Genomic DNA, 23165 nt, shown 5'->3' with positions numbered 1-23165 from the left:
TGGTAAGGTTATTTAATGTATGTATGACTCATGGAGGTGCCTGAGGATTGGTGGAATGCGTGCATAGTGCCATTGTACAAAGGCAAAGGGGATAAGAGTGAGTGCTCAAATTACAGAGGTATAAGTTTGTTGAGTATTCCTGGTAAACTATATGGGAGGGTATTGATTGAGAGGGTGAAGGCATGTACAGAGCATCAGATTGGGGAAGAGCAGTGTGGTTTCAGAAGTGGTAGAGGATGTGTGGATCAGGTGTTTGCTTTGAAGAATGTATGTGAGAAATACTTAGAAAAGCAAATGGATTTGTATGTAGCATTTATGGATCTGGAGAAGGCATACGATAGAGTTGATAGAGATGCTCTGTGGAAGGTATTAAGAATATATGGTGTGGGAGGAAAGTTGTTAGAAGCAGTGAAAAGTTTTTATCGAGGATGTAAGGCATGTGTACGTGTAGGAAGAGAGGAAAGTGATTGGTTCTCAGTGAATGTAGGTTTGCGGCAGGGGTGTGTGATGTCTCCATGGTTGTTTAATTTGTTTATGGATGGGGTTGTTAGGGAGGTAAATGCAAGAGTTTTGGAAAGAGGGGCAAGTATGAAGTCTGTTGGGGATGAGAGAGCTTGGGAAGTGAGTCAGTTGTTGTTCGCTGATGATACAGCGCTGGTGGCTGATTCATGTGAGAAACTGCAGAAGCTGGTGACTGAGTTTGGTAAAGTGTGTGGAAGAAGAAAGTTAAGAGTAAATGTGAATAAGAGCAAGGTTATTAGGTACAGTAGGGTTGAGGGTCAAGTCAATTGGGAGGTAAGTTTGAATGGAGAAAAACTGGAGGAAGTGAAGTGTTTTAGATATCTGGGAGTGGATCTGGCAGCGGATGGAACCATGGAAGCGGAAGTGGATCATAGGGTGGGGGAGGGGGCGAAAATTCTGGGGGCCTTGAAGAATGTGTGGAAGTTGAGAACATTATCTCGGAAAGCAAAAATGGGTATGTTTGAAGGAATAGTGGTTCCAACAATGTTGTATGGTTGCGAGGCGTGGGCTATGGATAGAGTTGTGCGCAGGAGGGTGGATGTGCTGGAAATGAGATGTTTGAGGACAATGTGTGGTGTGAGGTGGTTTGATCGAGTGAGTAACGTAAGGGTAAGAGAGATGTGTGGAAATAAAAAGAGCGTGGTTGAGAGAGCAGAAGAGGGTGTTTTGAAGTGGTTTGGGCACATGGAGAGAATGAGTGAGGAAAGATTGACCAAGAGGATATATGTGTCGGAGGTGGAGGGAACGAGGAGAAGAGGGAGACCAAATTGGAGGTGGAAAGATGGAGTGAAAAAGATTTTGTGTGATCGGGGCCTGAACATGCAGGAGGGTGAAAGGAGGGCAAGGAATAGAGTGAATTGGAGCGATGTGGTATACTGGGGTTGACGTGCTGTCAGTGGATTGAATCAAGGCATGTGAAGCGTCTGGGGTAAACCATGGAAAGCTGTGTAGGTATGTATATTTGCGTGTGTGGACGTATGTATATACATGTGTATGGGGGGGTTGGGCCATTTCTTACGTCTGTTTCCTTGCACTACCTCGCAAACGCGGGAAACAGCGACAAAGTATAATATAAAATATAATATAACTTTTACTCAGTACTCAAGCACAGTCTTCTGCTTCCATGCTAAATTATACATCTAATGCATCCATTCTATCACACTTTCTCCTCCATACTTCAACATTTCAGCTATAATTCCATCCAATCTAGATCTTTCCTACCATCAACTTCATTATCAACCTTTTAACCTCACTTCTTGCTGTAGGCCTCTGCACTTGTATCCTTTTCCTTTCAATCTCCACACCCATACATGTAACAACTGCTGCCTCACCTTCTCCTGCATTCACCAGGATCAGTTATTCAAAATACTCTTTCCATCTTCCTTTCACTTCCTCCTTTTGATTCAGCAACTCCTTCCTTACTTCTCACATATACATTCCCAGTCTGTATACCCCTCTTTCCTTTTCCACCTCCTTCCAGTACAATTTCTTATTTTCCCTAAACTTTTCACTCAACTCTCTTCCAAAATCTTTGTTTACTCTTTTTTTGCTTTCCTCTAACAGCATTTTAGCTTTCCACTTGTTCATCTTATAATCTTCCCTCCATTGCTGAACTTCCACTAGTAAATTCTTTTCAAGCAATCTGCCATATGCCTTTTTCTTCTCTTTCATAGCATCCAACAAACATTTCTAATTTCATTCTTTTATATCACAACCTTGCATCTAACTACTAATTCTGATAGCCTTTAACAGTCTTCCTCTAAACATCTTAAATAGCTCATTCACAAAAGTGCATCCCTACACTTACTGCACTTTCAACTAAACTTTCTGTCACCCATCTTTCATATTCCTCCTTGCATTCTTTCTGATTCATCTTTTCCCTTGCCAACACTTTTCTCCCTGATCACCACTTCCACAAGGACTGCAAATATTGTAAAAATTTTCAAACATTCTTCTCACAACTATAGCATCCAGTACAACCTCTCTCAACCTTTCATCCACTGTCACAGAATCAATCAAACCTTTTGTTCTTCTTACATCATTTCTCATCCACATATATCTGTGAATTATCACGCAATGAAAAAAGGTGCGTGCAAGAAAAAAACTCCTTTCAGCACAGACATCCACAAGATAACTTCCATTCTCATTTACTCCAGGCCTGTCAATCTATCTATTTATCTCTATCCCTCCTGGAAGGGGTTGGTCACAGCAATTGAGTCTCCATAACTTGTGAACTCCAGTGACACCTCTTACCCTTAAGTACCTTAACTTTAACAGGCCACTGGCAGTGGGCAAGTCTAAGACAGTGTTTGCGGAGGCTCCAAACTAATGTTCCTACTGGAAACTTCTACCCAATGCTGCTGCCTAACGTTCCTTCCTACTACTACTACCTCAAGTTGCTGCCTTATGCTCTTGCCTAAATGTTCCTTGCCTACTACTTCTATCTATAGTTCTGACCATCTTGACAAAAGGCAAGGCAAGCACATAGGGCTCACCACAGGAAAATCTAGTCACAAAGAATGAGCTGTGTGAGTTACATGTTGTCAAGTGTTATGTAAGACAAGGACAGATGATTGGAATATTTTTTTTTTTTTTTTTTCTTTGTCGCTGTCTCCCGCGTTTGCGAGGTAGCGCAAGGAAACAGACGAAAGAAATGGCCCAACCCACCCCCATACACATGCCTTGATTCAATCCACTGACAGCACGTCAACCCCAGTATACCACATCGCTCCAATTCACTCTATTCTTTGCCCTCCTTTCACCCTCCTGCATCTTCAGGCCCTGATGACTCAAAATCTTTTTCACTCCATCTTTCCACCTTCAATTTGGTCTCCCACTTCTCTTCATTCCCTCCACCTCTGACACATATATCCTCTTAGTCAATCTTTCCTCACTCATTCTCTCCATGTGACCAAACCATTTCAAAAGACCCTCTCCTGCTCTCTCAACCACACTCTTTTTATTACCAAACATCTCTCTTACCCTATTATTACTTACTCGATCAAACCACCTCACACCCCATATTGTCCTCAAACATCTCATTTCCAGCACATCCGCCCTCCGGCGCACAACTCTATCCATAGCCCATGCCTCGCAACCATACAACATTGTTGGAACCACTATTCCTTCAAACATACCCATTTTTGCTTTCCGAGATAATGTTCTCGACTTCCACACATTCTTCAACGCTCCCAGAATTTTCACCCTCTCCCCCACCCTATGATTCACTTCTGCTTCCATAGTTCCATCCGCTGCTAAATCCACTCCCAGATATCTAAAACACTTCACTTCCTCCAGTTTTTCTCCATTCAAACTTACCTCCCAACTGACTTGACCCTCAACCCTACTGTACCTAATAACCTTGCTCTTATTCACATTTACTCTTAACTTTCTTCTTTCACACACTTTACCAAACTCAGTCACCAGCATCTGCAGTTTCTCACATGAATCAGCCATCAGCACTGTATCATCAGCGAACAACAACTGACTCACTTCCCAAGCTCTCTCATCCACAACAGACTGCATACTTGCCCCTCTTTCCAAAACTCTTGCATTCACCTCCCTAACAACCCCATCCACAAACAAATTAAACAACCATGGAGACATCACACACCCCTACCGCAAACCTACATTCACTGAGAACCAATCACTTTCCTCTCTTCCTGCACATACACATGCCTTACATCCTCGATAAAAACTTTACAGTGAAATGTATTAATAAATAAAGAATAAGTCGGGGAAATATCTTGCAAGAACATACAAAGCTAAATAAAGGATTCCAGAATTAAAACCAAAAATAATTGATGGTCATATAGTAACAAAATACAGATGCTCCCTGACTTGAGACCATCCGTACATACAACCAGAAAAAATATAAATTCAAAAATATACGTAAATATAAAAATTTCACTTGGTCATACATCCACCAGTGCTAACTGCTGCGTGTGTACGATAGTAAATGTCACATGATCCCGGCATTGTGTACATCACATCACCTCTCTCAGTTCTCACTATCAGTTACCATTCAGTAAGTGCATGTTACTCAAATGAATATAACAAATTTTCAAGTTGGATTAAATCATTTTTGTATTAACCCCAGAGAAGATGACAGGCACAGGCAAGAAAAAACCTATCACATGTTAATAGATCTGGCAAAAAGCCAAGGAAGATGCTTCATTTGAGTTGAAAAAGAAGGTAATCACCCAATATGGAGGAGGAAAAAATTAATGTGATAGCACATGATCTTGAGTTGTCCCATTCAATGGGCTCCACAATTTCAAAGTACAAAGAAAAAATACATGAAGCAGTGGGAGGTTCAGCAAATATGAAGTCTACGATAATAACAAAGCAACAACAAGGGTTCATCCACGAAATGGAAAAGTTGTTGATGCTGTGGATGGATGATCAAATTCATAATCATGCACCACTAAGCTTATTAACAATTCAGGCGAAGGTTAGTAGTCTTTTTGAGACTCTGAAGGAGCAAGCAGGAGAGAATTATATCAAAAACTTCAGAGCAAGTCATGGTTGGTTCAATAAATTTAAGAGAAGATATAGCTTGCACAATATTCGAGTCACAGGTGAAGCAGCAAGTGCTGATGAAGGAGCTGGAAAAAAAGTTCACTGAAAGTTTGGATGAATCAATCCATGAATCTTAAATAAAAGATGAAAAGAAACTAAAAAATTATATAAAAAGCTGGTTAATAAAAAGAGATAATCATGATAGAAATTGAGTAGGGTAAAAGAATGCTGTACAAATTCTACATGCCATGCTGACATACTTCCGACTTACGTCCATTTTGAGATCTGACCAGTCGGTCGGAACGGAACTCGGACATATGTCAGGAAGCAACTGAAAAATAATCTCATAACTCTAACTGAAACATGGATGAATGAGTCACAACTGAAATAATTTCAAAGGATACAAGACCTTTAGAGCTAACAGTGAAAAATATAAGCCAGGTGGAGAAGCAATATACGTAAGTAACAATTTTCATGCCAAACAGATAATAAAATCATCTCACAAGAAATATGAATAATTAGCAGCATACGTCCAGAAAAATGCTCAACAATGTGACTTTTGAACCATCCAAAACTTAAGTAGCAGCATTCAATCATTTTTCTCATATTTGACCAGAATTTTCTGCATTAATGAGGTAGCGCCAGGAACAGACAAAGAAAGGCAACACTTGCTCACATCTATTCACTAGATGTCATGTGTAATGCACTGAAACCACAGCTCCTTATCCACAACCAGGCCCCAAAGACCTTTCCATGGTTTATCCCAGGCATTTCACATACCATGTTCAGTCCACTGACAGCATGTCAACCCCTGTATACCTATCTATCTACCTCTGATGCCTGTCCCCTTTTGGAACTCCCAACAAGGGTGTAGCCTCTCTCACAAATACCATTCCATGCACTCTTTCACCATTTCTCTCTCATTCTATTTCCCTATATCACATGTTGTCTCCCTCTCACACCAACCCCTTTAATCAAACTATCATACACACTACTCATAAAATCCTAATCTTGGATTCTTTCCATATACCCAAACCACCTCAAAGTATTACATTTCACCCACTCTTCCACTTCACAATTCATTCCTTTTGCATTCCCTGCCATGCCAGATCTCTCATACACCCTTTCATTTCTTGCCTCATTCCATCTAATCACAAAACACACAATATAACTCATTTGAAAATCCTGGATTCTTGACTTTTATGACTCATTCCATATTTTGGCTGCATAGGTTAGGGTCAGGAGGATTATGCTGTCCCTTAATCCTTTCTTCACCTCCCTACTTACACCACTGCTCTTCATTATTCTATTAAGGGACCCAGTGACTTCTGCCCCGCACCGCTCCCTCCCATATCTGTCCGTCCATATCACCAAACTTATTTTAATACCTCCCAAATACATAAATTCTGTTACCTTCCATTCTTTCACCTCTACAACAGTAACACAGAATAGTACACTTTCTTCTCTCACTCTAAAGGGCTTTACTAATTCAATACCTTCGTTCTGTTTCATTTCAACAACAATACTTTACTTTATTTACATCCACCTTCAATTGCCATGCAACAATACTTTACTTTATTTGCATCCACCTTCACTTGCCAATGCTTACACACATCATAAAACACTGGTTGCTGATTCAAGAGTGAACTACATAAGTTGGTGACATAGTTTGGAAAAGTGTGTGAAAAGAGAAAGCCAAGAGTAAATGTGAATAAGAACAAGGTTTTCAGGTTCACTAGGGTTGAGGAACAAGTTAGTTGGGATGTAAGCCTGAATGGAGAAAAATTGGAGGAAGTGAAGTGTTTTGGATATCTGGGAGTAGACTTGGCAGTGAGTGGAACTATGGAAGTGGAAGTGAGTCACAGGGTGGGGGAGGGGTCGAAGGTTCTGACAGCAATCAAGAATGTGTGGAAGGAGGAGAACATTACCTCGGAGAGCAAAAATGGGTATGTTTGAAGGAATAGTAGTCCCAACAATATCATATGGTTGTGAGGAGGGTGGATGAGTTGGAAATTAAATGTTTATGGACAACAGGTGGTGTTAGGTGATTCAATCAAGAAGCAATGAAAGGGTAATAGAGATGTGGGGGTAAAGAGTGTGGTTGAGACAGCAGAAGAGGGTGGTGAAATGGTTTGGACATATGGAGAGGAGAGGAAAGGTTGACAAAGAGGATATGTGTGTCAGAGGTGGAGGGATCAAGGAGAAGCAGGAGACCAAATTGGAGGTGGAAGGATGGAGTGAAAATGATTTTGAGCAATCAAGGCCTGAACATCCAGAAGGGTGAAAGGCATGTTAGGAATAGAGTGAATTGGAACGATGTGGCACACCAGGGTTGATGTGCTGTAAATGGACTGAACCATGGCATGTATAGCATCTAAGGTAAAGCATGGACAGATCTGTGATGCATGAATGTGGAAAGGGAGGTGGGGTTTTGGTGCATTACACATGACAGTGTGAGCAAATGTGGCCCTTTCTTTTTGTCTCTTCCTGGTGGGGCTATTTCCTGTGTGGAAGAGTAGCGATGGGAATCGATGAGGGCAGCAAGTATGAATATATACATGAAGATGAAAGCCGGCAAGGCAGCGGATTTGGATAGCATTGCAGTGAAATTTATTAAAAAAAGGGGTGACTGTACTGTTGACTGGTTGGTATGGTTATTTAATGTATGTATAACTCATGGTGAGGTGCCTGAGGATTGGCAGAATGCTTGCATAGTGCCATTGTACAAAGGCAAGGGGGGTAAAAGTGAGTGCTCAAATTACAGAGGTATGAGTTTGTTGAGTATTCCTGGGAAATCATATGTGAGGGTACTGACTGAGAGAGTGAAGGCATGTACAGAGCATCAGATTGGGGAAGAGCAGTGTGGTTTCAGAAAAGGTAGAGGATGTGTGGATCAGGTGTCTGCTTTGATGTATGTGAGAAATACTTAGAAAAGCAAATGGATCTGTATGTAGCATATACGGATCTGGAGAAGGAATATGATAAAGCTGATAGAGATGCTCTGTGGAAGGTCTTAAGAATATATGGTGTGAGAGGTAAGTTGTCAGAAGCAGTGAAAAGTTTTTATCGAGGATGTAAGGCATGTGTATGAGTAGGAGAGAGGAAGGTGATTGGTTTTCAGTGAATGTTGGTTTGTGGCAGGGGTGTGTGATGTCTACATGGTTGTTTAATTTGTTTATGGATGGGGTTGTTAGGGAGGTGAATGCAAGAGTTTTGGAGAGAGGGGCAAGTATGCAGTCTGTTGTGGATGAGACAGCTTGGGATATGAGTCAGTTGTTGTTTGCTGATGATACAGCGCTGGTGGCTGATTCATGTGAGAAACTGCAGAAACTGGTGACTGAGTTTGGTAAAGTGTGTGAAAGAAGAAAGCTGAGAGTATATGTGAATAAGAGCAAGGGTATTAGGTACAGTAGGGTTGAGAGACAAGTCAAGTGGGAGGTAAGTTTGAATGGAGAAAAACTGGAGGAAGTGAAGTGTTTTAGATATCTGGGAGTGGATTTGGCAGCGGATGGAACCATGGAAGCAGAAGTGAATCATAGGGTGGGGAGGAGGCAAAAGTTCTGAGAGCATTGAAAAATGTGTGGAAGTCAAGAACGTCATCTTGGAACGCAAAAACGGGTATGTTTGAAGGAATAGTGGTTCCAACAATGTTATATGGTTGCGAGGCGTAGGCTATAGATCGAATTGTGTGAAGGAGGGCGGATGTGCTGGAAATGAGATGTTTGAGGACAATATGTAGTGTGAGGTGGTTTGATCGAGTAAGTAATGAAAGGGTGAGAGAGAGATGTGTGGTAATAAAAAGAGTGTGGTTGAGAGAGCAGAAGAGGGTGTTTTGAAATGATTTGGTAACATGGAGAGAATGAGAGAGGAAAGACTGACCAAGAGGATATATGTGTCAGAGGTGGAGGGAATGAGAAGTGGGAGACCAAACTGGAGGTGAAAAGATAGAGTGAAAAAGAATTTGAGTGATCGGGGCCAGAACATGCAGGAGGGTGAAAGGCGTGCAAGGAGTAGCATGAATTGGAACGATGTGGTATACCGGGGTCTACGTGCTGTCAATGGATTGAACCAGGGAATATGAAGCATCTGGAGTAAACCATGGAAACTTCTTTGGGGCCTGGATGTGGAAAGGGAGTTGTGGTTTCAGTGCATTATACATGACAGATATAGACTGAATGTGAACGAATGTGGCCTTTGTTGTCTTTTCCTAGCGCTACCTCGCGCACATGCGACGGGGGGATGGAGTTGTTATTTCATGTGTGGCGGGATGGCGACGGGAATGAATAAGGGCAGACAGTATGAATTATGTACATGTGTATATATGTATATAACTGTGTGTGTGTATAAATATGTATACGTTCTTTCCAAAAACTTTCACCCCCCTCACCCACCCTATGATTCACTTCTGCTTCCATGGTTCCATCCACTGCCAAATCCACTCACAGTTATCTAAAACACTTCTCATCCAATTTTTCTCTATTCAAACTTACTTCCCAAATGCCTTGTTCCTCAATCCTACTGTACCTAATAACTTTTAGAAAGTTAATCTACAAGGAGGGGAGGGTTTCTAGCCCCCCGCTCCCGTCCCCTTTAGTCATCTTCTACGACACATGGGGAATACGTGGAAAGTATTCTTTCTCCCCTATCCCCAGAGCATCAGATTGGGGAAGAGCAGTGTGGTTTCAGAAGTGGTTAAGGATGTGTGGATCAGGTGTTTCCTTTGAAGAATGTATGTGAGAAATACTTAGAAAAACAAATGGATTTATATGTAGTATTTATGGATCTGGAGAAGGCATATGATAAGAGTTGATAAAGATGCTCCGTGGAAGGTGTTAACAATAAGGTGTGGGAGGCAAAAAAGTCTGTATATGTACATATGTGCATGTGAGAGAATATATCTTTCTTTGTCTATTTCCTGGCACTATCTCGTTAATGAAGGGAATGGCAATCATGTATGGAAAAAGAAAAAACTGACATGTACAACAGAAGTGTCCAGCATGCAGAAGGTGGGAGATAGCCAAGTGAAAAAGGGTATATTGGTGGAATGACGAAGTTAGGCTGCTAGTGATGGAGAAAAGAAAGGTGTGTGTGTGTGTGTGTGTGTGTGTGTGTGTGTGTGTGTGTGTGTGTGTGTGTGTGTGTGTGTGTGTGTGTGTTACTTGCATGGAAGGAGTGCAAGTGACAGGGAGATGAAAAAGACAGCAGCAGCAGGTCAAGAGGATGATGCTGGGGTTGAAAAAAAGAGGATGTGTGAGAATTAGGGTGAGCATGTGTAAGTAAATTTCAAGGAGACTAAGTAAATGTTTTGGAGGGAGGTTAATAGTATGAGAAAACAAGAAAACAAAAGGGAGCATCAGTGAAGGAGGCAAATGGGTATGTGGTAACAAACAGACACAAATTAAAGAGGAAATGGAATGAGTACTTTGAAAGACAGTTGAATATGCTTAATGATAGGGTGGCAAATGTGGGTTGTTTAGGCTAGGGAAGTATGTGAAAGTGAAAGTCTTGGCATATGGATTGGTGAAAAGGGAGAAAACAGTGAAAGCCATGCATAATATGAATTGTGGCAAGGCAGCATGAGGTGATGGCACTGCAGATGAAAGGTGGCTTTTTTCTGATTGTTTTGTTAGGATTTTTAATGTATGTAAGGCTCATGAAGTGCCTTATGGTACATGTAGCTTGTAGTGCCACTGTATGAAGGCAAGGGGGACAAAAGTGAAAGTTCAAATTAGAGAGCTTTAAGTTTGTTGAATGTACCTGGAAAGTTGTATGGGAGAGTGGTGACTGAAAGGGTGGTGGCATGCACAAAGTGATTTCAAGGGTGGTAATGGATGTTCAGGTCTAGTTTTACCTTGAAGAATGTGTGTGAGAAATACTTGAGGGAAACTTATAGATTTGCATGTGGTATTCATGAATCTGGAAAAATCATATACTAGGATTGACAGAGATGCTCTGTGGAAGGGGTTATGAATATATGGCATGGAAGGAAAGATGCTACAAATAGTGAAGAGTTTTTATCAAGAGAATAAGGTGCGGGTGCAAGCCGGAAAAGAGGAGGGTGAATAGTTCCAGGTGAGGATGTGTCTGTGGCTAGGGGGTGGAATAACTGTTTAATTTGTAAACAGACAGGGTGGTGAGGTATGTGAATGCAATGTTCATGAGAAGAGAAGCAGGTCTGCAGTCTGTCAGGGGTGGAAGGCTTCGGTGGCGAATCAGCTATTGATTGCTAATGACATAGCACTTGTGGCAGATTCAAGTGAGAAATGGCAGAGGTTGATTTCTGACTTTGGGAATGAGTATGTGAAAGGAAAAGTTGAAGAGTGACTGTGAATAAAAATCAAACTTATTAGGTGCAGCAGTGAAGAGAAACAGGTTAGTTGGGGTGTGTCTCAATGATGAAAACTTGGATGCAGTGGTTTTTAGATGCTTAAGAGATGACATGGCAATGAATGGAACTATGGAAACAGAAATGAGTCATAGGACCTGGCAGCACTGAGGAATGTGTGAAAAGAGAGGTCACTATCTCTGAGGACAAAGATGAGTATGTGTGCAGATATAGTCCAGACAGAGTTGTATGAATACAAAGTGTAGACTCCATATAAGAATGAAATGAAGACAATATGTTGGAAATCATATATGAAAGAACAATATATGGAGTGAGAAGGGTTGATTGTGTAAGAAATTATCAGGTGCGGGAGAGGTATATAAAAACAAAGGGTACAGTTGAGAGAGCTGAAAAGGATTTACCGAAATGATTTGGACATATGGACACTATGAGAGATGAGATGTTGGAAAAGAGGTCACACATCAGAAGTGGAAGGGACAGGACGAGGGAGACCAATTTGAAGCTTGATGGTGCAGGAAGGCGAAGTCATGAAAGGGACAAGTGAACAGTGTAGATGTGGAATAAAGGGAAAAAAGTGCTGTTAGTGGCTGAACCAGGGAATATGATGCAGTCAGGGGAAACCGTGGAAAGGTCTGTGGTCCCAGGTTGTGGACTGGGGGATGTGGTTTCAGTGCATTGCACATGAGAGCTAGAGAAAGGATGCGAGTGAATGAGGTCATTTCTTCATATGTTCCTGGCACTACCTTGCCACCGCAGGAAATGATAAACATGAAAAAAAGGAGGAATCAGAAATACACATAGAATGACTATAGAAACATTCAAAAGATTATACTCATGGTTGAAAAAATACCAGATCAACCGAGAAGAGACAATTATGCCATGCGAATGGCTGTTAGAAAAAGCAGAATCATATAACAAGTAATGAGAAGAGGAGAGGAAGCTAAGACAGAAGTCATTATTCAACACACTAATTATGTGAAGAGTTTCCACTTTCTAGTCCTTCCATCATGATAAAATCTCATCACAAATACTCATAGGTAAGTAAGCACTCTCTCCAGATTGACCAATCCATGGAACCTCTTTGAATTCTGGTTGGAAGATATAAACTGCTAATCCTTACTAGGTATGCTAGTAATGTGTCCAAATGGGTCTCAGTTGAGGGTTACATGTACAACTTCCATGACTCACACCAACAGTGATGCTTGAGCTTCCATATCCTATTACCCTCTAACACAAAAAAGAGAAATGTAAGTGCAGGTACACTCCTACTTCACTATGCTAACACTCCATGCTTCTACTAACAATCAGTCAGGCATTTACAAGGGATCAACAGGTTAGTACCAGCTCTAACTCATTACATGACTCTCAACATGCACTTACCACCTTGGTGGCATTGACTTTTGGGTATGAACCCTCCACTTCAATCAGCTAGAATTCAATGAGAAAAAAGAAATTGTCTTAACTTCAGTCTAATAATAAATAATTCTTATTAACTGGAGTCCATATTACAGCATGAAACATCCATAACCCACTCATAATACAAGCCATAAGCAAACAATGCACAAAGTAACCATCCCAATAATGTCCAATGTATGGTCATCTAATCTACATTAACCCATTAACTCCTCTTGATGGATATTAACACAATCTGGGCAGCTCCTCTGGGTGTAAATTTATACACAGAATTTCGTGTCTCTATTTCAAGACCAACATCAAGCCTGGATGGTTGATGAGGTGTCAGTTTGCAGAAATTTCTCCCTACAGTCAGTCATCCTCCTGACATGCCAGTAAGTTTTCTAAGAAGCAAATCAGGCAGAATTTAGCTAGACTCAGTGGATCAGGCAGACTATCTTGAATTGCCTAACAATGGTAGTATGTCCTCAGATTGTGTGGTGAATGATTCTGGAGACACTGTGTATTCCAGCACTAGAAGCTGACAAAGATGAAACAGGAAAAAGAGTTTCTGGCACACATAAAGACAATGTTAACAGCACCCACCTGACTGTGATAACACTGCAACCAATTGATGCAGCTAGTAACTTCAAATTCTTTTATAATTTTGGTTATCAAAAACTGTCATATTACACTGATCATGACAAGAAAAGAAAGATTCATCAACAAGATAAAAATAATACTTAGTAATCAAATTTTCAGTGTATGCAAAATAAATTATATAACATTGTATATACAGCAGCAACTCACTTGATACTCAGGCCTTAATCCCACATTTCATGTTGTGCTGAAACATCTGCAAATCATCAGAGTAATATTTGGGACGAAATATACTTCTTAAATGGTTTTCCTCACCATCAAAAGAAAATCTTTGAAACTGTAAGGTTAAATGCACTTTTCAATGCAGTTGGAAAATTCAAGTGAGGAGTTAAGGGTTTTTTTATAACCTATGAGCATGAAATGCATGAGCATTCAACCCTTGTTAATGGAAACAATTAACCCTACCGCAGTATCATTCAAAATTATGTCCATTCAAGAATGAGATGTAATCAACATTCATAACCCTATACTGAATGCCTAATGGCAAAAAAAAAAAGCAATAATACCTATGGCCTAAATTACAGATAGTGTATGTATTAAATGCCTAGTAAAGTGCGTATGACAGGGGAGCAAATGGGAACTTCAGTGAAGGGGGCTAATGGGGAGGTGATAACAAGTAATGGTGATGTAAGAAGGAGAAGGAGTAAGTATTTTGAAGGTTTGTTGAATGTGTTTGATGATAGAGTGGCAGATATAGGGTGTTTTGGTCGAGGTGGTGTGCAAAGTGAGAGGGTTAGGGAAAATGATTTGGTAAACAGAGAAGAGGTAGTAAAAGCTTTGCATAAGATGAAAGCTGGCAAGGCAGCAGGTTTGGATGATATTGCAGTAGAATTTATTAAAAAAGGGGGTGGCTGTATTGTTGACTGGTAGGTAAGGTTTTTTAATGTATGTATGTCTCATGGTGAGGTGCCTGAGGATTGGCGGAATGCTTGCATAGTGCCATTTGTACAAAGGCAAAGGGGATAAAAGTGACTGCTCAAATTACAGAGGTACAAGTTTGTTGAGTATTCCTGGGATCATATGGGAGGGTATTGATTGAGAGGGTGAAGGCATGTACAGAGCATCAGATTGGGGAAGAGCAGTGTGGTTTCAGAAGTGGTAGAGGATGTGTGGATCAGGTGTTTGCTTTGAAGAATGTATGTGAGAAATACTTAGAAAAGCAAATGGATTTGTATGTGGCATTTATGGATCTGGAGAAGGCATATGATAGAGTTGATAGAGATGCTCTGTGGGAGGTATTAAGAATATATGGTGTGGGAGGCAAGTTGTTAGAAGCAGTGAAAAGTTTTTATCAAGGATGTAAGGCATGTGTACATGTAGGATGAGAGGAAAGTGATTGGTTCTCAGTGAAAGCAGGCTTGCGGCAGGGGTGTGTGATGTCTCCATGGTTGTTTAATTTGTTTATGGATGGAGTTGTTAGGGAGGTGAATGCAAGAGTTTTGGAAAAAGGGGCAAGTATGCAGTCTGTTGTGGATGAGAGAGCTTAGGAAGTGAGTCGGTTGTTGTTCGCTGATGATACAGCTCTGGTGGCTGATTCATGTGAGAAACTGCAGAAGCTGGTGACTGAGTTTGGTAAAGTGTGTGAAAGAAGAAAAATGAGAGTAAATGTGAATAAGAGCAAAGGTTATTAGGTACAGTAGAGTTGAGGGACAAGTCAACTGGGAGGTAAGTTTGAATGGAGAAAAGTTGGACGAAGTGAAGTGTTTTAAATATCTGGGAGTGGATTTGGCAGCGGATGAAACCATGGAGGCGGAAGTGAATCATAGGGTGGGGGAGGGGGCGAAAGTTCTGGGAGCGTTGAAGAATGTATGGAAGTCGAGAACATTATCTCGGAAAGCAAAAATGGGTATGTTTGAAGGAATAGTGGTTCCAACAATGTTATATGGTTGCGAGGCGGGGGCTATGGAGAGAGTTGTGAGGAGGAGGGTGGATGTGCTGGACATGAGATGTTTGAGGGCAATATGTGGTGTGAGATGGTTTGATCGAGTAAGTAATAATAGGGTAAGAGAGATGTGTGGTAATGAAAAGTGTGTGGTTGAGAGAGCAGAAGAGGGTGTTTTGAAATGCTTTGGTCACATGGAGAGAATGAGCGAGGAAAGATTGACAAAGAGGATATTTGTGTCTAGAGGTGGAGGGAACAAGGAGAAGTGGGAGACCAAATTGGAGGTGGAAAGATGGAGTGAAAGAGATTTTGAGTGATCGAGGCCTGAACATGCAGGAGGGTGAAAGGCGTGCAAGGAATAGAGTGAATTGGAACGATGTGGTATACAGGGGTCGACGTGCTGTTAATGGATTGAACCAGGGCATGTGAAGCGTCTGGGGTAAACCATGGAAAGTTCTGTGGGGCCTGGATGTGGAAAGGGAGCTGTGGTTTCGGTGCATTATTGCATGACAGCCAGAGACTGAGTGTGAACGAATGGGGCCTTTGTTGTCTTTTCCTAGCGCTACCTTGCACACGAGGGGGGAGGGGGTTGTTATTTCATGTGTGGCGAGGTGGCGATGGGAATGAATAAAGGCAGACAATATGAATTATGTACATGTGTATATATGTATATGTCTGTGTGTGTATATATATGTATACGATGAGATGTATAGGTATGTATATTTGCATGTGTTGACGTGTATGTATGTACATGTGTATGTGGGTGAGTTGGGCCATTCTTTTGTCCGTTTCCTTGCGCTACCTCGCTAATGCGGGAGACCGCGACAAAGCAAAATAAAATATATAAAATAAAGTACATAACAACTATAGCCTAGCCTTTACAAATTGTCTGGCTAGTCCTGCCAAAGTATGGCCACTCAAACCACATATAATCATTGCCTAAAGACATGGAATGCACCACCATTCCAGTTATGTCAATATACAGAATATGGAATGAATCATAAACAGCATAAGATCATCTAATTCCTTTTCACAACTTTTTCTTTCAAACTTGTTTATTGTTTCCCACATTTAGCACATCTTTTATACATAAAATCAACGAATGTTAATGGAATATTTGGGAATACTGAGAATAACTAAACAGATTTTTGAAGAAATGGGAAGCTTGGATGCACTTGAACCACCTTATGCAATTGGGAAGAAAATCAAAAATATTTATTTATTTATTTTATTTTGCTTTGTCGCTGTCTCCCGCGTTTGCGAGGTAGCGCAAGGAAACAGACGAAAGAAATGGCCCAACGCACCCCCATACACAATGTATATACACACACGCCCACACATGCAACTATACAAACCTATACATCTCAATGTACACATATATATTGTTACGACACGTGGGTGCCCACATGTTCGTATATGAATAAGTATATGTGTATCTCTGTGTATAGTGTAAGAGCTATTCCATGTTAGGGCGAGGGCCAAGGCCTTTGCTCCATTATTGGGTCGGATTTCACTCCCATAGCCAAACCCATTAATTTCTGAGGCCTTCTTCATACCTTCGAGAAGGAAACCAGATGGCCACGCCGGGCCATCAATCCAGCCCCACTCGACGCTCGGGCCTCCTGACCCAGAGCACTAGGTCAAATTGGGGGTCAACCTACGGCCTCCCATACAGTGTCGTCACTGTCAGGACAAGAGAAGGAGGGGACAACCCGATGTGGGACGAACCTAACCTCCCTTTCAGCCAGTCAGCTGGTTCACGGATACCACCTTCTCCAATCACCGATGTACCAGTGGCCCTCCAGCCAAGTAGGAGTGGCACTTGGAGCCACCTTCCTCCAATCCTCGGTGGGCCTTAGGCCCATGACCAATCAAAGGTGGCACCATAGGGTAACAAGGTGGGTCGAGGCGTGGCTAGCTGTTCTTACCCTGCTGGTCCTTCAGTTAAAAGGCTCAGACGATCGTCTGGGACTCGATTCCTTCAGCAGACTCGAGCCCGCCAGCAAAGGTAATGTGAGCTTTCCCTGTCTCGAACCCTGCAGCCACCGCCGCCCCAGTTTGTAAGATGTTTACTGTGTCACGATAGGTAGCTAAGTGTTATGATGTTGTTTACTGTGTCACGTCAGGTCTATCTAAGTGTAATGTTATCGAACATATCGTTATAGAGGAAAGAGACCTCCTGGCTTGAAATCTTACCTGGAATGTTAACTAGTGTTAAAGGTTAAATGCCTGATTTATGTGTTTGTCTTTGTACACCTGCATTCTTTCATTATAAGTGGATTTAATATAGTGCTGGTCTTTTAATTCAATCCCATAACTTCTGATCGTGTTCTCCCATTGTGAAACGTAACGAAGCTAGCGTCCTTGCAGGAAGACGAGGACCAATAGATTACTCGTAACAAATATATGTTACTGGCGACCTTGTCCGAATATATTATATTTGAATTCGTAACAATATACACACACAGACACATACACATATACCCATGCACACAATTCATACTGTCTGCCTTTATTCATTCCCATCGCAACCTCGCCACACATGATATACCATCCCCCTCCCCCCTCATGTGTGCGAGGTAGCACTAGGAAAAGACAACAAAGGCCCCATTTGTTCACACTCAGTCTCTAGCTGTCATGCAATAATGCCCGAAACCACAGCTCCCTTTCCACATCCAGGCCCCACACAACTTTCCATGGTTTACCCCAGACGCTTCACATGCCCTGATTCAATCCACTGACAGCACGTCAACCCCGGTATACCACATCGTTCCAATTCACTCTATTCCTTGCCCTCCTTTCACCCTCCTGCATGTTCAGGCCCCCATCACACAAAATCTTTTTCACTCCATCTTCCCACCTCCAATTTGGTCTCCCACTTCTTGTTCCCTCCACCTCCAACACATATATCCTCTTGGTCAATCTTTCCTCACTCATTCTATCCATGTGCCCAAACCATTTCAAAACACCCTCTTCTGCTCTCTCAACCACGCTCTTTTTATTTCCACACATCTCTCTTACCCTTACGTTACTTACTCGATCAAACCACCTCACACCACACATTGTCCTCAAACATCTCATTTCCAGCACATCCACCCTCCTGCGCACAACTCTATCCATAACCCATGCCTCACAACCATACAACATTGTTGGAACCACTATTCCTTCAAACATACCCATTTTTGCTTTCCGAGATAATGTTCTCGACTTCCACACATTCTTCAAGGCTCCCAGGATTTTCGCCCTCTCCCCCACCCTATGATTCACTTCCGCTTCCATGGTTCCATCCGCTGCCAGATCCACTCCCAGATATCTAAAACACTTTACTTCCTCCAGTTTTTCTCCATTCAAACTTACCTCCCAATTGACTTGACCCTCAACCCTACTGTACCTAATAACCTTGCTCTTATTCACATTTACTCTTAACTTTCTTCTTTCACACACTTTACCAAACTCAGTCACCAGCTTCTGCAGTTTCTCACATGAATCAGCCACCAGCGCTGTATCATCAGCGAACAACAACTGACTCACTTCCCAAGCTCTCTCATCCACAACAGACTTCAATAGAAAAATAAATAAAAAAGATGAAGAATATCAGTTTTTGTGCTTATTTTCTATAATGATTTACAAGTCATAGACAAAACATGCCCCAATCATGGCCATCCAGGATGAAAAGAGAATATGATAAAAAAGATAGAATTAGTTAGTTAGAGCTCCTCAGGTGTTTGTAGACTAGACTTGTGTACGTAGAAAGTTTATAAAAAGAAGGAAAGTTCTGCAGCTTGTCTCTTCAAGGAGAGGAGCTATCATAATGGGCAGTGCTCATGTCACCAGATTCCAGACAAAAACAATAGGAAGCAGCAGCCATATACATGCCATGAGTCCAAAACCAGGTAGCAAGAGTACACACAGATAGCTCATAAAAGCAATGGCTGAAATAAAACCAAAAGAATATAGAGAAGGAAGCACCATCATGGCATTAAAAAAGGAAATGGTTAAAAAGAAGTGATACCTTGAGAATTAATGAGATGGAAGAATTAATGATATGATGGACTTCAATGCCAATTTAACTAATAAAAAAGGTGAAGAAAGAGACATCACAAAGATGTGAGTAGTACTCCATATTGGGGCTAATAAAACCCCAGTAAATCTGAAATAGCACTTAATTAAAAGAAAAAAAAATCATGATACCTATACAACACTCCAAGCTTTTGGGACTGTAGACTTTGTTATGGTGATTATGTATGGTTTCCAAATACATATCTACATACATATCATACTTATCTCGGAAAGCAAAAACGGGTATGTTTGAAGGAATAGTGGTTCCAACAATGTTATATGGTTGCGAGGCGGGGCCTATGGATAGAGTTGTGCGGAGGAGGGTGGATGTGCTGGAAATGAGATGTTTGAGGACAATATATGGTGTGAGGTGGTTTGATCAAGAAAGTAATAATAGGGTAAGAGAGATGTGTGGTAATAAAAAGAGTGTGGTTGAGAGAGCAGAAGAGGGTGTTTTGAAATGGTTTGATCACATGGAGAGAATGAGTGAGGAAAGATTGACCAAGAGAACATACGTGTCAGAGGTGGAGGCAACGAGGAGAAGTGGAAAGACCAAATTGGAGGTGGAAAGATGAAGTGAAAAAGATTTTAAGTGATCGGGGCCTTAACATGCAGGAGGGTGAAAGGCGTGCAAGAAATAGAGTGAATTGGAACGATGTGGTATACCGGGGTTGACGTGCTGTCAATGGATTGAACCAGGGCATGCGAAGCGTCTGGGGTAAACCATGGAAAGTTCTGTGGGGCCTGGATGTGGAAAGGGAGCTGTGGTTTCGGTGCATTATTACAAGACAGATAGAGACTGAGTGTGAACGAATGTGGCCTTTGTTGTCTTTTCCTAGCGCTACCTCGCACACATGTGGGGGAGGGGGTTCTTATTGCATCTGTGGTGAGGTGGCGATGGGAATGAATAAGAGCAGACAGTATGAATTATGTACATGTGTATATATGTATATGTGTGTGTGTGTATATATATATGTATATGTTGAGATGTAAAGGTATGTATATTTGTGTGTGTGGACGTGTATGTATATAAAAGTCTATGTGGGTGGGTTGGGCCATTCTTTCGTCTGTTTCCTTGCGCTACCTTGCTAACATGGGAGACAGCAACAAAGCAAAATAATAATAATAATAATAATAATAATAATAATAATAATAATAATAATAATAATATTATACTTAACCGCCATCTCCTGCATTAGCGAGGTAGCACCAGGTAGCACCCTGGGGATAGGGGAGAAAGAATACTTCCCACACATTCCTCACGTGTCGTAGAAGGCTACTAAAGGGGACGGGAGCGGGGGGCCAGAAACCCTCCCCTCCTTGTATTTTAACTTTCTAAAAGGGGAAACAGAAGAAGGAGTAACGCGAGGAGTGCTCATCCTCCTCGAAGGCTCAGACTGGGGTGTCTAAATGTGTGTGGATGTAACCAAGATGAGAATAAAGGGCAGATAGGTAGTATGTTTGAGGAAAGGAATCTGGATGTTTTGGCTCTGAGTGAAAAAAAGCTCAAGGGTAAAGGGGAAGAGTGGTTTGGGAACGTCTTGGGAGTAAAGTCAGGGGTTAGTGAGAGGACAAGAGCAAGGGAAGGAGTAGCAATACTCCTGAATCAGGAGTTGTGGGAGTATGTGACAGAGTGTAAGAAAGTAAATTCTAGATTGATATGGGTAAAACTGAAAGTTGATGGAGAGAGATGGGTGATTATTGGTGCATATGCACCTGGGCATGAGAAGAAAGACCATGAGAGGCAAGTGTTTTGCGAGAAGCTGAATGAGCGTGTTAGTGGTTTTGATGCACAAGATCGGGTTATAGTGATGGGTGATTTGAATGCAAAGGTGAGTAATGTGGCAGTTGAGGGAATAATTGGTATACATGGAGTGTTCAGTGTTGTAAATGGAAATGGTGAAGAGCTTGTAGATTTATGTGCTGAAAAAGGACTGGTGATTGGGAATACCTGGTTTAAAAAGCGAGATATACATAAGTATACGTATGTAAGTAGGAGAGATGGCCAGAGAGCGTTTTTGGATTACGTGTTAATTGATAGATGCACGAAAGAGAGACTTTTGGATGTTAATGTGCTGAGATGTGCAACTGGAGGGATGTCTGATCATTATCTTGTGGAGGCGAAGGTGAAGAGTTGTGGGGGGTTTTCAGAAATGAAGAGAGAATGTTGGGGTGAAGAGAGTGGTGAGAGTAAGTGAGCTTGGGAAGGAGACTTGTGTGAGGAAGCACCAGGAGAGACTGAGCATAGAATGGAAAAAGGTGAGAACAAAGGAGGTAAGGGGAGTGGGGGAGGAATGGGATGTATTTAGGGAAGCAGTGATGGCTTGCACAAAAGATGCTTGTGGCATGAGAAGCGTGGGAGGTGGGTTGATTAGAAAAGGTAGTGAGTGGTGGGATGAAGAAGTACGATTATTAGTGAAAGAGAAGAGAGAGGCATTTGGACGATTTTAGCAGGGAAAAAATGCAGATGAGTGGGAGAGGTATAAAAGAAAGAGGCAGGAGGTCAAGAGAAAGGTGCAAGAGGTGAAAAAGAGGGCAAATGAGAGTTGGGGTGAGAGAGTATCATTAAATTTTAGGGAGAATAAAAAGATGTTTTGGAAGGAGGTAAATAAAGTGCGTAAGACAAGGGAGCAAATGGGAACTTCAGTGAAGGGGGCTAATGGGGAGGTGATAACAAGTAGTGGTGATGTGAGAAGGAGATGGAGTGAGTATTTTGAAGGTTTGTTGAATGTGTTTGATGATAGAGTGGCAGATATAGGGTGTTTTGGTCGAGGTGGTGTGCAAAGCGAGAGGGTTAGGGAAAATGATTTGGTAAATAGAGAAGAGGTAGTAAAAGCTTTACGGAAGATGAAAGCCGGCAAGACAGCAGGTTTGGATGGTATTGCAGTGGAATTTATTAGAAAAGGGGGTGACTGTATCGTTGACTGGTTGGTAAGGTTATTTAATGTATGTATGATTCATGGTGAGGTGCCTGAGGACTGGCGGAATGCTTGCTGAGTGCTCAAATTACAGAGGTATAAGTTTGTTGAGTATTCCTGGTAAATTATATGGGAGGGTATTGATTGAGAGGGTGAAGGCATGTACAGAGCATCAGATTGGGGAACAGCAGTGAGGTTTCAGAAGTGGTAGAGGATGTGTGGATCAGGTGTTTGCTTTGAAGAATGTATGTGAGAAATACTTAGAAAAAGAAATGGATTTATATGTAGCATTTATGGATCTGGAGAAGGCATATGATAGAGTTGATAGAGATGCTCTGTGGAAGGTATTAAGAATATATGGTGTGGGAGGAAAGTTGTTAGAAGCAGTGAAAAGTTTTTATCGAGGATGTAAGGCATGTGTACATGTAGGAAGAGAGGAAAGTGATTGGTTCTCAGTGAATGTAGGTTTGCGGCAGGGGTGTGTGATGTCTCCATGGTTGTTTAATTTGTTTATGGATGGGGTTGTTAGGGAGGTGAATGCAAGAGTTTTGGAAAGAGGGGCAAGTAAGTATGCAGTCTGTTGTGGATGAGAGAGCTTGGGAAGTGAGTCAGTTGTTGTTCGCTGATGATACAGCGCTGGTGACTGATTCATGTAAGAAACTGCAGAAGCTGGTGACTGAGTTTGGTAAAGTGCGTGAAAGAAGAAAGTTGAGTAAATGCGAATAAGAGCAAGGTTATTAGGTACAGTAGGGTTGAGGGTCAAGTCAATTGGGAGGTAAGTTTGAATGGAGAAAAACTGGAGGAAGTGAAGTGTTTTAGATATCTGGGAGTGGATCTGGCAGCGGATGGAACCATGGAAGTGGAA

At 41.7% G+C, this 23165-nt stretch overlaps 1 protein-coding gene across 7 annotated transcripts in view; it reads right to left on the bottom strand.

Annotated features, from left to right (window-relative positions):
- LOC139757301 (transmembrane protein 245) overlaps positions 1–23165 on the bottom strand; it is a 198228-nt gene that overhangs the window by 84804 nt on the left and 90259 nt on the right. For 5 of the 7 annotated variants that reach the window (XM_071677681.1, XM_071677680.1, XM_071677678.1 and 2 more), the window contains exon 14: positions 12770–12817. The exons of the other annotated variants lie outside the window; for them this stretch is intronic. In XM_071677681.1, the coding sequence (XP_071533782.1) occupies positions 12770–12817 (48 nt within the window). The remainder of the gene's footprint in view (positions 1–12769; positions 12818–23165) is intronic. 7 annotated transcript variants of the gene reach the window in all.

Source organism: Panulirus ornatus, chromosome 25, assembly GCF_036320965.1.
Source record: "Panulirus ornatus isolate Po-2019 chromosome 25, ASM3632096v1, whole genome shotgun sequence".
In the NCBI taxonomy this organism is placed as follows: domain Eukaryota; kingdom Metazoa; phylum Arthropoda; class Malacostraca; order Decapoda; family Palinuridae; genus Panulirus; species Panulirus ornatus.
This window is presented reverse-complemented; position numbering and strand designations above follow the sequence as displayed.